Source organism: Platalea leucorodia (genome assembly GCF_965183815.1).
Source record: "Platalea leucorodia genome assembly, chromosome: W".
In the NCBI taxonomy this organism is placed as follows: domain Eukaryota; kingdom Metazoa; phylum Chordata; class Aves; order Pelecaniformes; family Threskiornithidae; genus Platalea; species Platalea leucorodia.
The window spans coordinates 33,425,023-33,440,129 of record NC_138859.1 but is presented as its reverse complement, the minus strand read 5'-3'; the positions used below and the strand labels follow the sequence as shown (position 1 = coordinate 33,440,129).

Below are 15,107 nucleotides of genomic sequence, written 5' to 3'. Positions count from 1 at the left end.
GAGATCGCTAGGCTGTCTGCATTGCCACAGCTACGGGGTGCCATGCAACGTGCTGCTGCGTGCTCTCCACAGGCAGGCCTTGCAGCACGCAGCAGCTCTCGCTGGGGCAGCAGCTGAACACCCACATGCAGGCAGGGTTTCAGGTGCTAATAATGCGGCGTGTTGCATATCACAATTTAAAGGTCCATTCAAGATGCAGTTGTTGCTGATACGCTTGGCTCTGCCAGTGATACTGAGAGGGCTGATGGCCAGCAAACCCATTTTGCCATGCCACGTGAGGAGTGGCATCCAGGCACAGGGAGCATACTGTTTCCAAACCACCCATGTGGTGAAGAAAGGTCTGAAACAGTTTAAGATGAAGCAAGCTGGTGAAGCCATGTTTCTGCCTCCCTGCCTTGCTCTGACATAAGCAAACACCAGTCTGTGTGGCAATTAATCACAGACTCCACGTATGAGTTCAGGCGAAGACACTTTATTTTACAATCTATCCCTTTTATAATATGATCTAGTGTCCATGAGCAAGCAAAGCTTATCTCATTGGTTATTGCCTTGCCTCCACGCGTCTCTTCAGCGTTGCTTATTGGTTCTTCAAGTTGGTGCACGCAAATTCCTCTTTCAGGTACGTATCCAATCTCATCCTTATTTTTCTGCCTCTAAGTTTCACAAACCTGTTTGTAACAAACCTCAAGGGCACAGCTGCATCTCGTCAAAGTAAAACACAATCTCATTTATTCCCACAAGTCTGATCCTTCAGTAAGGTAATTCAGGAGCATAAGCTGCCAGAAGAACAGTCCTATTAAAAAATGAGTATTGGTATCCTATGACAGAAAACAGCCACTCACAAAAAACAGACACGTCAAGTCTCTGTATTTCTAATCAACCTTGTAAATTAAATCTGTTTGTTAGTTCTCCCCCTTCTCCCTTCCTCTACCTAGGTCCAAATCCAGATCCTATTGTGGGAATACGAAGAGAAGTAGGACCCTCTTAACTCCTACTACCTTGACCAGATAACCTGTCCTCCAGTTTGTCTTGCCAACTCATTCATTCACATTGCATTTAGGGCAGTATCCTTCCTTCCATTCATGCATTGTGTGCTTTCTACATACCAAAGAGTGACGATTGGATGGATATTTTTGCATGGAGAGATCATCGACTCAAGAGGAAGGTTACTGGCAACTCCCATCCTTTCACCTCCTTTCCCCAGTTCTCCAGAATAAGTGAATGATATAAACTAAAATGCTTTCTCTTGCTTACCCTAAGCATGGCCCCTGAATGTGTTTGCAAACAGATAAATATATTACAGAAACAATATAAAGATTTTTAAATGTGCAGACATCAGGAAGTTAAAAAACATTTTTTTCTAGTAATGGTCCTAAATCTGATTTAGAGAACATTCAGTATTACTTATGTTACAGTCATGAATTTAACAGAAAGTTGGAAAACAGAAATTCTAGTCCCTGGAAAATCTTTATATTTTGAAACCTCCCTCTAACCTAATGGGATAAAAAATTAAAACCCATCGTTCATTACTATGGAAGAAAAAAATCTGAAAGATTTCATAGGAAATATAAAGAATCTTTTTTTTTTTTTTTTTTAAATTTTATAAAACCAAGTAATTTGTTCAGCTGGTGCCAAAACATAGGCTGGTAAGCAATGTAGGGACTACTCATAATATCTACCCTGTTAAAATTTGCATGACATGAAATAAAATAATATTGTAAATGGTAAAATAGTAAAAACAAGGAAAATAAAACTAATACTTAATTTTTATTTGAGTAATTTAGAATTTTCATTTCAAACATTTTCATGAGGATCATCTTTGAGCAGAAAATTTGAGAAGCTTTCAGCCTGCACTAATTGACCGGTATAAAGTTTTGATATAAACATAATAAATTGATATTAAAAGATTGTATCTAGTGCAGGAAAAGCAGGTACTACTGTTCCTCAGTAAGCCTGCATTAATGTGTAAAGGTGCCAGATCTTTCACTTCTGAATTCAGATATGTTAATTATGCCCTTTTTGGACATCATCTAAAGAGAAGTATCCCCACAGAAATTTTAATTTGTATCACAACTGATGCTCAGCATCAGTAGGCTTGAGAATCATGTTGTCCTGCAATTTTTTGTTCTCGTAATTGGAAAAGAAGAATAGAGAGTAAAGAAATCTGGCAATTTCTCTTTATCCAGATTTGAGCTCTGTAGCAGAACTTCCTGTCTTCTGCTGCTGGACCCATCCGTTCCTAACAGAGCCTTGGCATATGTACAGAAAGAGCATGGGGGGGGAAACATGCAAGCATCAGACTTTGTACCCATCTGTATCCATGTGATTTCCTACAGTTCTGCTTAAATGTAAATGGAATCCCCTATTTTTAAGGAAAAACAGAACAAGTTCAGAGCTATTAGCTTCCACAAACATGGCTTTTAATTTACTTAAATTTCAATTCTAAAATAAAATGAGGCATTAACTTTAAAAATGCTAACATTAAAAGGTATTTGACATTGACTAACATAAACTCACCAACTTTTTACTTTGTGGCATATTTTATCCACCAATACTCTGCCTCCCATATCCCACAGCAGAAAAATAGTAAGCATCAGGGCCAGACATTTTATTGAAAATGTTTTCTGTAGAAGGCCGGTTAGTAGATTCACATCTGAGAAACCTCCAGTGGTGCCCTTGAAGAAACCACACAAGACAGAACCAAGAACAGTTGATAGAAGCCACAGAAATATAAAACCAAGCATGTAAATAAAAACAAAAGTTCAGTTCCAATAGTTTAATGCTGCTCAGTAGGATGTGTTTGAACCAAGTGATAGCTGGGACTATCTGCAATTACTTGAGCCAGCAAAAAGCCTGAAATAGTCTACCAGTATTTCCAGGATATATGGAGAATATATAGTAAGAATGCACCTATTCAATAAAATAGCTGAAAACAGTTCCTGTAAGTGTACCTGAGCAGATGACAGGATTCCAGTGATTAATTACATTTCGAATTCTAAAGAGAGGTCAGACCTTTATAGGCCCTAGTCCATAACAAACATAACAAGGCATGCAAGGCTGCATGGGCTTTTTCCCATGTTAGCGCTTACTGTTAGTAAAAACAAAATACAAGCTGAGACTACTAACACTTTTTTCTTCAGTTATTGATCTGTTGGGAAAGTACATTATCGCAGTCAGGTGGGAATCAGGGTTTGAGTTTTGCTTTTATTTTTTTCCTTTTCTTTTTCTCCCTTCATCTTCCTGTAAAATGCTTGTATTTACAAAACAAAGTGACCTAATACTCAGGCAAGATACAGCCCCCACCCACTAGTCAGTGACTGCTCTTGCTTTCCTCCAGGCTATTGTAGACTGGCTGGGTTAAGTCCAGTACAGAAGAAAGGTAAAGTTGAAGTATCTCTATAAGAGTACTTAGCAAGGGGCACTGGCTCCAAGTTAGAGGCTGTGTCTAATGTCTCAAGCATTTCAGCAGTTATCTAAAGCATCAAAATGCTTCCATTCTGCACAGGATCCTATCTATGGCTTTGTGGAAAGGCTAATCTGTAACATTGTAGGAAAAACAGTGTATTTTTAAAAATACACACTTAGGATCTACAGTTTAGTACTACACACTGATTTGATTTAACTGCTTTGGCAAATTGAAAAATAAATTATATATTGGTCCATGCGTGTTAGCTAGCTATTTAGTCACCATTTTCTCATGTGAGCATCACCCAGTAGGCAACATGCTTTCTGTTTTAACAGGTCCATTCCCTTTTGTGGCCCCTTTTGTTTCATCAAGATTCTCCTCTTCATACTTTCTAGAAGGTGCGTATGGATTTTCACAAGTTTTGATTCATTGTTCTATTGCAAAGTGTATGAGCTTTCATGTGTTAATGTGTTCTTGCTGTGTTCCTTTTATGGTCTTTCCTCATTATATGTGGAAGAGGGAGAGTGTTATAGTCAGGGTAGTAACTAGTGATTTCAGAAGATGTGCTTTCAAATACCTGTCCTGTTCTTGAAGACGTGGCATCCCCAAAATCTTAGTCTCAATTCCTCTTTTGTAACTCCTATCTGGTAATATTTTGCTGCTTCAGTGCAGTATTGCAACAACTGCAACAGCGATCGCTTGAAACAGTTGCAGTGGTATTTACTGATACAGTAGGCAACATACTGTACCTTGTGCCATGACTACAGTACACCAGTCCCTTTACATACCACAGTTTAACAGTAGCAATCAAACAGGCAAAGATCTGTACAAAGTTCAGCTAATTATTATTTTGCATATACACCATTAGAGGATCATTAGATAAGTTTACCATAAGAAAAGAAACAGGATTAAATGCATTATTTATCCCAACTTTACTGCAATTAGAAAATTCTGTCCTTTGTCCTGTAGCATCTTTCCCTATACATAAATATAAGATCTCTATTTCCTACATATAAAATACCTAATCAGAAAGCATAGTCCCCAGTTTGCTCGCACCCAAGAGATAACACTACTAAGAAAGCAATGCTCTCTGGAAAGTCCTCGAACTTTGATCTCCCCATTAGTCAAGAAATATGACTTTGTTTCCATGAACGAATTGCATTTTTGCCAGCTTGCCTACAACCTACAACCTGACTGCTGCCTTAACATGTTCATTAACCTGTTTACCTCATGAAACACCTAAAAAAATATTTAAGTTGGAATTTACCTTGCTTTATCTACATGTGTTCATGGATGCAGCCTATGCCAACTGCCCCATGAGGTGGGGGAGTTTGTTTTACTCAGAATATGTATAAACAGCATCACTTAGTCAAGTTATTTGATATTTTGAGTAAAAAAGCCTCCATATTTATAGTGTAAGGCCAAGACCTCAAAGGTTCTCATTTAGGGCTCTGAATCAAATTTTAATAGAGCAGAGAAGCTTAAGAATCTAGTGTAGTAGTTACGGCTTTGTATAGGAAAGTAACTTAATCTTAGGAAAGATTTTCAAATCATTGTCATGAATCAAATCATGAACCTTTTTCATGTAAATTCACGAGGAAAAGTGACTAACACCCTTCTTCCCCCAACATTTTCTTCTTAGAGCATCGCATGACGTATCCCACCTCTCCCCTTTCCAGGGGTTACAAAAATCTAGTGGGTTTTGTTTGCTTGTGGCATTGTGGAAAAAGTTGCTAGACTGATCTCCATACTACAGCAACAGAGGAGTTAATCTCAACTCATAGGTAAAGTGAAATTAGCACCACTTTATGCTAGCACATTGGATGGCAGAAACAGCTGGGGGTCAGAAAGTGTGAAACACCTTGTTCAGCTGTTCCTGCTGTGAAGTCAACAATCTCACATTGATAGAGGTGTAGTTCATTCACCCTATTGGGTTTGCTAGTTCATACACACAACCTGCCTAAAGCAGGTACTGTTTTTTACATGTCTTTGCAGGAAGTACAACGGTACTAGAAGTCTAAATTACCTTTGAAAGACTGCATTAGTTTTATTAACTGCAAAATACAATCATTAGTACTGGTATAGGCATTTGTTCTTTCTTACCCTCAATAGCCCACGCATAAGAAAAAAAAAACCAACACAAAAAACCCCCACTCTACTATAAACCCAGAACTCTGGATTTAAAGTAACTCTCTGGTTAGTTGCCTGATACCTATGGCTCGCTATGCATTGAACAGCTGTGTTAGGTCTTGTCATTCTTTCAATATGAACCAACTGTACTGGGTTTGCGTGGCAAGGTTTTGGTAGCGGGGGGCTACAGGGGTGGCTTCTGTGAGAAGCTGCTAGAAGCTTCCCCTATGTATGTCTGTCCTGGTTTCAGCTGGGATAGAGTTAATTTTCTTCTTGGTAGCTGGTATGGTGCTGTGTTTTGGGTTTAGGATGAGAACAATGTTGATAACACACTGATGCTTTGGTTCTTGCTAAGTAGTGCTAAGTTGTTGCTAAGTAGTTGCTAAGTAGTGCTCACACTGGTCAAGGACTTTTCAGCTTCCCATGCTCTGCCGGGTGCACAAGAAGCTGGGAGGGGGCACAGCCAGGACAGCTGACCCAAACTGGCCAAAGGATTATTCCATACCACATGAAGTCATGCTCAGTATACAAGCTGGGGGAGTTGTCTGGGGGGGTAATGATCACAGCTTGGGGGACGTGCTGGGCATCAGTTGGCAGGTGGTGAGCGATTGTATAGTGTATCACTTGCTTTGTATTACTATTGTATTATTATTATTATTTGGTTTTATTATTATTGTTGTTGTTACTATTACTACTGTTCTATTTTTATTTTACTTTAGTTATTAAACTGTTCTTATCTCAACCCACGAGTTTTCCCCTTTTACCCTTCTGATTCTCTCCCCCATCCCACTGGGGGGGAGTGAGCGAGCGGCCGTGTGGTGCTTAGTTGCTGGCTGGGGTTAAACCACGACAATGTCCAATAAAGCCAATGCCAGCTGGCTCCAAGATGGACCTGCCGCTGGCCAAGGCCAAGCCAATCAGCGACAGTGGTAGTACCTCTGTGATACCATATTTAAGAAGGGGGAGCGGGGGGAAACTATGCAACAGCAGTCAGAAGAGAGGAGTGAGAATATGTGAGAGAAACAACTCTGCAGACACCAAGGTCAGTGAAGAAGGAGGGGGAGGAGGTGCTCCAGGTGCTGGAGCAGAGATTCCCCTGCAGCCTGTGCTGAAGCCCATGGTGAGGCAGGCTGTCCCCCTGCAGCCCATGGAGGTTAATGGTGGAGCAGATATCCACCTGCAGCCCGTGGAGGACCCCACACCAGAGCAGGTGGATGTGCCCAAAGGAGGTTGTGACCCTGTGGGAAGCCCATGCTGGAGCAGGCTCCTGGCAGGACTTGTGAACCCATGGAGACAGAGGAGCCCATGCTGGAGCAGGTTTGCTGGTAGGACTTGTGACCCCGCAGAGGACCCACACTGGAGCAGTCTGTTCCCGAAGGACTGCACCCTGTTGAAGGGACCCATGCTAGAGCAGTTCATGAAGAACTGCAGCCCATGGGAAGGACTCACGTTGGAGAAGCTCGTGGAGGACTGTCTCCTGTGGGAGGGACCTCATGCTGGAGCAGGGGAAGAGTGTGAGGAGTCTTCCCCCTGAGGAGGAAGGAGCGGCAGAGACAATGTGTGATGAACTGACGGCAATCCCCATAGAAGTATTCTATAAGCAGCTGGGAGAAGTCTCACAGTCTCTAGCCCTTGTTCTCATGGGGGACTTCAACTTACCAGATGCCTGCTGGAAATACAATACAGCGGAGAGGAAACAGTCTAGGAGGTTCCTGGAGTGTGTGGAAGATAACTTCCTGACACAGCTGGTGAGGGAGCCAACTAGGGAAGGCGCCCCACTGGACCTCTTGTTTGCGAACAGAGAAGGCCTGGTGGGTGATGTGACAGTTGGAGGCCCTCTTGGGCACAGTGATCATGAAATGATACAGTTTTCGATGCTTGGAGAAGTAAGGAGAGGGGTCAGCAGAACTGCTACCTTGGACTTCTGGAGGGCAGAGTTTGACCTGTTTAGGCGCCTGGTTGAGAGAGTCCCTTGGGAGGCAGTCCTGAAGGGCAAAGGAGTCCAGGAAGGCTGGATGTTAAAAGGTGCAGGAGCAGGCCATCCCCATATGCCGAAAGACGAGCCAGCAGGGAAGAAGACCAGCCTGGCTGAACAGAGAGCTTTGGCTGGAACTCAGGAATAAAAGGAGAGTTTATGACCTTTGGAAGAAGGGGCAGGCAACTCAGGAGGACTACAAGGATGTCGTGAGGTTATGCAGGGAGAGGATTAGAAGGGCCAAAGCCCAGCTAGAAATTAATCTGGCTACAGCTTTAAAGACAACAAAAGCTGTGTCTACAAATACATTAGCAACAGAAGGATGGCGAAGGAGAATCTCCATCCTTTGTTGGATGCAGGGGGGAAACATAGTGACAGAGGATGAGGAAAAGGCTGAGGTCCTTAATGCCTTCTTTGCCTCAGTCTTTAATAGTCAAACCAATTGTTCTCAGGATACCCAGCCCCCTGAGCTGGAAGACAGGGATGGAGAGCAGAATGAAGACCCCATAATCCAAGGGGAAATGGTTAGTGATCTGCTACACCTCTTAGAAACACACAAGTCTACGTGGCCGGATGGCATCCACCCAAGGGTACTGTTGGAGCTGGCAGAAGTGCTGACCAAGCCACTTTCCATCATCTATCAGCAGTCCTGGCTAACCGGGGAGGTCCCAGTGGACTAGAGGTTAGCAAATGTGATGCCCCTCTACAAGAAGGGCTGGAAGGAGGATTCGGGGAACTACAGGCTTGTCAGTGTGACCTCGGTGCTGGGGAAGGTCATGGAGCAGATCATCCTGAGTGCCATCACACAGCAAATACAGGACAATGAATTGATCAGGCCCAGTCAGCATGAGTTTATGAAAGGCAGGTCCTGCTTGACTAACCTGATCTTCTTCTACAACAAGGCGACCCGCTTAGTGGATGAGGGGAAGGCTGTGGATGTTGTCTACCTGGACTTTAGTAAGGCCTTTGACACCATTTCCCACAGCATTCTCCTGGAGAAACTGGCTGCTCATGGCTTGGATGGGCGTACTCTTTGCTGGGTAAAAAACCTGGCTAGACGGCCAAGCCCAAGAGTTGTGGTGAATGGAGTTAAATCCAGTTGGCGACCAGTCATGAGTGGTGTTCCCCAGGACTCAGTAGTGGCGCCAATTCTGTTCAATATCTTCATTGATGATCTGGATGAGGGGATCGAGTGCACCCTCAGTAAGTTTGCAGACGACACCAAGTTGGGCAGGAGTGTTGATCTGCTGGAGGGTAGGAAGGCCCTACAGAGGGATCTGGACAGGCTGGATCAGTGGGCCAAGGCCAACTGTATGAGATTCAACAAGGCTAAGTGCTGGGTCCTGCACTTGGGTCACAACAACCCCATGCAACGCTACAGGCTTGGGGAGGAGTGGCTGGAGAGCTGCCTGGCAGAAAAGGACCTGGGGGTGTTGGTGGACAGCCGGCTGAATATGAACCAGCAGTGTGCCCAGATGGCCAAGAAAGCCAATAGCATCCTGGCTTGTATCATGAATAGTGTGGCTAGCAGGACTAGGGAGGTGATTGTCCCCCTGTACTTGGCACTGGTGAGAGCACACCTTGACAACTACCTGAAAGTAGGTTGTAGCAAGGTGGGAGTTGCTGTCTTCTCCCAAGTAACAAGTGATAGGACAAGAAGAAACAGCCGCAAGTTGCACTAGGGGAGGTTTAGATTGGATATTAGGAAAAATTTTCTTCTCCAAAAGGGTTATCAAGCATTGGAACAGGTTGCCTGGGGTAGTGGTTGAGTCACTGTCATGGTTTAACCCCAGCCAGAAACTAAGCACCACACAGCTGCTCGCTCACTCCCCACCAGTGGGACAGGGGAGAGAATTGGAAGAGTAAAAGTGAGAAAACTCATGGGTTGAGATAAAAACAGTTTAACAGGTAAAGCAAAAGCCACGCACGCAAGCAAAGCAAGGAATTCATTCACTACTTCCCATTGGCAGGCAGGTGTTCAGCCATCTCCAGGAAAGCAGGGCTCCATCACACATAATGGTTACTTGGGAAGACAAACGCCATCACGCCGAACGTCCCTCCTTCCTTCTTCTTCCCCCAGCTTATATACTGAGCATGATGTCATATGGTATGGAATAGCCCTTTGGCTAGTCTGGGTCAGCTGTCCTGGCTGTGCCCCCTTCCAGCTTCTTGTGCACCTGGCAGAGCATGGGAAGCTGAAAAGTCCTTGACCAGTGTAAGCACTACTCAACAACAACTAAAACATCAATGTGTTATCAACATTATTCTCATCCTAAATCCAAAACACAGCACTATACCAGCTACTAAGAAGAAAATTAACTCTATCCCAGCTGAAACCAGGACAGTCACCATCCCTGGAGGTATTTAAAAGACGTGTAGATGTGGCACTTAAGGATATGGTTTAGTGGTAGACTTGGTAGTGTTAGGTTAACGGTCGGACTTTATGTTCTTAAAGGTCTTTTCCAGACTAAATGATTCTATAATTCAAATGTACCCCCAAGTCACTGACTTCTGTATCATACTACCTACCCTTATTGTTTATACCCACATAATTAACTCTGATCTATTTGTGTGTCAAGTTTCTACACTGACCTTCCCTGACTATTTGGGTAACTTCTGTCCCAATTACAGCAGATCTCTAGTCCCTTCCTGTCTGGCAGTATGTGTGCTCCAGGTTTGGGAGTTTCTTTTTACCCAAGAAGCAATGATCCACTGAATAGGCAATGCTTTTGCAGACCTTTCAGAGCCACAGAACAGCGAGCAATGGCTAAGACTGGGAATCCCTCTATTCCCTCCCAGAACAGCACTTAGAGCCATTATTCAAGTTACTATTTTTGAGATAAAATCTGACTCTCCGTGCTAGGACACAATGAAACTCGGTCCATAGTGCCAATATTCCATTTCTCTTGCAGAGAATGTTCTTTTGAGTAACACATAGAAGCCTCTCTAAGTTCAGCACAGAGATAATGGTCCTTTTAAAGGTGGAGGTGCTATCAAATGAAAAGTCAGTTAAAGGATTATTTTAAATGAATTGCTTCAGTGTATACCATCAAGAATTTGTGTGCGTAAATATATGTATTTTCAGGAATCCCATATTTCACTGAAGTAAAACATGTATAAAAGGTGACTTTTCTGGATAAGACCATTTATTTTAACAAATAGATGAGTCTTTACGATGAACTGGAGGCTGCAACAGCTGCTCTCTTCGGCTTCGGCATGGTTCCCTCACGGAATCCATTCCTATAAGTAGAAATATGGTTACCACTTTTTGAAAGGGTGGTTTCTGCTCCAGGTTATTTTCTAACAAGTAATGTTTTAGATCAAGTTCACCAGCTTTTTTCAGCTTCTCTCAGTAATGCACTGAAATCACTATGGAGTTCATACGTTCAGACATTTTTAATAAGAAACATCATTGACAATCTGTTTGGAATAAGCAGTATGGTTTTCTCTCTCTTCTGCTGAAGTAAATTTGACTTCTTCAAACAAGAAGATTTCAGTAACTGAGTAAACGCTGCAAGACTGAATCAGATACAGCGCACCCACTGAAGGCACTCCTTACTTTATGTTCCTACTAAGCAACTCAGCAAAAGATTTCACATTTGTTAGTACTGAAGTGCAAGTGAATTTCTTACAGAAATCCTCCATGTCTCCAACCAGAGATTAAGACAGGCATGACAAAAGAAGAGTCAGCCCCAAGCTTGCTTTTGGATATGACATTTCTACTTCAGCAACACTTGGTGGAAATCAGGCTGCAGTTGCACATTGTAAGGTATTTTCTGGCTGCTGCTGGGAAAGACTGTGCTCACCAAAAATCCCAGATGAATGGATCCCTCAACTACACCTAGGTCCAGGACTTAAAAGACTCCTACTTTTCACTATTAAATCCAATCTACATTTTTAGGAAAAGACTCTTGTTGAATTGCTTGGTATTTTTCATCCAGCTTTCTGGTGTATTAGGACAGAAGTTACAGAGCTCCGTTGTAGAACATGGATGTCATACAAAAGAAATTCTTAATGAGTTTCACAGTACAGTACCTCATAAGTGCAACTCAAAGCTTTATAACACATTTTAGAAACCTGTAACTCAGAATCTGATGTTACAGTTACTTACTGCTAACTGAACTCCAAATTAGAGAGTGACTACTGAAGTATTTCAATCCTGAACTTTTTTTGTGGGCAAGAGGGGATTGGAATGCATTTCAAGAATTCTCTTTTACAAAAACCCACACTTCAGTGCAACCAGCAGTTTCACTGACTCACAAATAGAGGCAACGCTACACAAAGCATACCTTTTCAAATGTGGGCATTTTATTACAGTACCCTGTGTTCTGTACTATCTACACTTAACAGAAACATCAGAGCTTGCTATACATCCTATGTATTAACGAGTGAGCTTTTTATAATTGGCAGCATATTCCTTTGAAGATATAAGGTATCATTTATTTCCACAATATATTTAACCATACCACATTAAGTGTACTAAATAAGAGTGTTAACTTTGAATGACAAATTTTATAATTCAGTGAAATCCATGCAAGATTTCACATTACACTAGTTTGTAATAAAACGTCATACCTGAATCGACGGTAGACCCTTTTCAGGTGCCTCATGCGACCAGTACCAGTGGTGTTGCGTCTTTTAGCCTTTGCACTCCAGTTATCTAGAACACAGAAGTTACTGTTACTCATCTGCACAAAATAATTAGTTGCACAGTATGTTTGAATAGCACAACTATTCAATCTGACAGAAGAAAAAATTCACTGCAAGATGACACAGTATTCTTCCTTGATTGGAAAAAAGCCAGACTATTGAAGATGACAAAGAAACACAAGTTTCTAAACTCAAGTCTGTTACTTACACTTTCTCTTACGCTTAGCAGGGTAACCACATTTCCCACAAGTAGATTTCTGCAGATGGTATGCCTTGGACCCACATCGACGACACAAGGTGTGTGTCTTATTTCGTCGCTTACCAAATGACGAGGTACCCTTCGTCTGAAAAACATTTCAAGACATTGCACGTTGTAAACATCACTAGCACTTGCAAGTCATAACTCAAAGAATAATAAGCTCCTCTAAAAAACACGCACAAATTCACAAAGTCCAATAAAGATGTCAGAGGCACACTGAACTCTGAAACACCAACTCAGTTTTGCCTATAGGTATCCTTCATTTTTAGAAATCAGTTCCTTACATCTCTCTTCGCCGTTCCTATCCCCCCGCCCAGTGCTGAAATAAAACGAAGCCACCGAGTGGTTATCTGCAACTCCCTTCTCATCTCCCCAAAATTCATCAGTGATAAACAGTAAACTGCTTTTTCCTGAGGAAATGTATTTATTTCACACAGATCAGCCGCACGCTCAACACAAGAGGCTTTGGCGACCAAACCCCCTCTTGCTACGTTATCTGAAAGGCTGCCTCATCTCCGGGGAGAGCACCAGCCCGGCCAGGCCCGCAGCAAGCACGGAGGAGACCCTGAAGGAGGCCCCGGCGGCAGCACGGCCCCGCACCCCACCGCGGCCTCCCTGCCCAGGACGAGACGCCCCGCGCCTCCACCCGGGCCAGGAGCGGCACCCACCGCCAGGCCCTCAGGCTCAGGCTCAGGCTCAGGCCCCGGCCCCGGCCCCGGCCCCGGCCCCGCAGCGCCGTCCCGCCGCCGAGCCCGGCCACAGCAGGGCGCAGAGCCGCCCCGCGCCCTAGACGAGGCCCGCGACCCCGCAGAGCCCAGCACAACAGCAGATGGTGGCGGATACCCCGCACCCAGGCCCTAGCGCTCACCATCTTCTCCAGGCGCCAGCACCAAAGAGGCCAAGACCCGCCCCGCTTCCGCTACGGCCCGGCAAGCGCTTCCGGGTGCGCGCCGGAAGTGTCCGGTTGGGCGCGGCGGATGGGTCCGGTTCGGTGGCCTGGCTGGGGAAGCCCGGTGCGGTAGAGAGCGAGTGCTCTCCTTGGCTTGGCCTCGCCCCAGGTTGTGCTCAGGAGTCCCCTCCGTGTGGTGGCCCCTTCCCGCCAGGCCCGGCCTGCTGGGACAGACCGGGGTCCCCGAAAGTCCTGGTGTCCCGTGTGAGACCCTCGGGGGGTAAATATGTCTCTACCTGATCAAGAAAATATTTAGCACACCTAAGTTGCCTTACTGGCACATAATTCTTAACTCTAATGCGTCTTCTCTGTGATAGCGCCCATGCTGCTATTCACAGGTACCTACAGCTCCACTTCAGGCTGCAGAGTCAAGTCCTGGCCCTATTTCCACATTCAGTGAAAACTATTTTAATGACTGAAATTCAGGGACAGGGTATTCTTGGCTGTAATACATACTTTCAAAGTGAACTGCCTTAAAAAATAGGCAGCCCCTACTGCACACTCTGCTTGTCCATGTCCCCCCCAGCCCCCCACATGCCACATGACTGCCTGCAGTCTAAAGCATCACAATGGACATCATTAATGCAAAATCGTTTTTTATTCAGATGCACCATTTAAATTCTCACATGCCAGCCTACCACGCATCTTCAGTAGACTCACAATCTATAGGCAATTTTATCTTAGAAGAGTTAATTTTGGGGAAATAACATGTACAGAGAGAACTTGAAGAAATTTGTGTTTATCTTATCACCAGTTCAACACATACTTGTCTCAAAGTCAGAAATTGATGATAAAACCAATTTATTTAACCTTGATTGTAGAATTATATGACCTTGTCTAACAGCTCTTGATAAAAGTATGTATTTATCTGGCAGGCTAGTTCTCATTCCTTCTGCTTCTGGTTTACTGAAGCTGACTAAAAATGCAGTTATTCCAAAATGCAGCTGTCTGGGCCTGTCACAAGCCAGCAAACTGTGAGGAACTCTTCCATGATGAACATGTGGACAGTTGAACCCCTGTAACATGGAGCTCGTTGTCCAGAAAAAGGCATCATCCCGTGGCACAATCCCCAAAGCAATTAAGCCGTGTCTGACTGCTGCATTTTCACTCCTAGACAAACCAGCCTTGTACGGTTGTCTCAATATTAATTTATCCTCAATTGTTTCCTGAGCATGGCGTCTCACTGAATTCCTTTGGCGCTGATTTATGTGCTGGGAGGCTTTTGACTTCTGCTAAGGTTGAGGGATGGGGCAAAAAGCCATTTTGTCTTTAGCTGCATTGTTTCCAGACACACAAATGTATGGCCCAGGCTGTTCACTCAGCTCTTTCATTTTGATTGGCAATTTCTATCCCTGGAATAACACCTAAGGCAGAGGTATTTGCTCATATTCATTTTACCTCACCTGAAAATCCAGGCATTTAGTCCATCCATGGTCCCGCTGTAGTTACAGGAGAGAAATAAATGGTTCCAAAGGGTAAATCATCCCATCTTAAATTAGGTGTCTAAAGTAGGCTGGATAAATCATCCTTGGGAGGAACCCTTCTCCTTCCATTAATTCTAAGAGGAGCCTAGACAGCCCCCTTAGGCTAGGCACATAGATGGCTGAAGTTAGGTAAAATGAATTTTGCCCTGACTGACTTAATGAAAATATTTTTATAGCAATTCTGTCTTCCTTGCCAAAAATCAAAAAAGAAAACTCAGTGTCCTATGGATGAAATGCCATACAGAAAAAAAATC

General features: G+C 43.7%; 1 protein-coding gene across 1 annotated transcript; it reads right to left on the bottom strand.

The window, feature by feature from the left end:
• Positions 1–10,640: 10,640 nt before the first annotated feature.
• Positions 10,641–13,370, bottom strand: LOC309601567 (large ribosomal subunit protein eL37-like). Its single transcript, XM_082334631.1, has 4 exons — positions 13,289–13,370; positions 12,370–12,505; positions 12,087–12,171; positions 10,641–10,751 (listed from the first exon to the last, which is right to left on the bottom strand). Exons 1-4 carry the CDS (start codon positions 13,289–13,291, stop codon positions 10,682–10,684), a joined length of 294 nt encoding a protein of 97 aa, XP_082190757.1. The 5' UTR covers positions 13,292–13,370; the 3' UTR covers positions 10,641–10,681.
• Between the last annotated feature and the right edge of the window lie 1,737 nt (positions 13,371–15,107).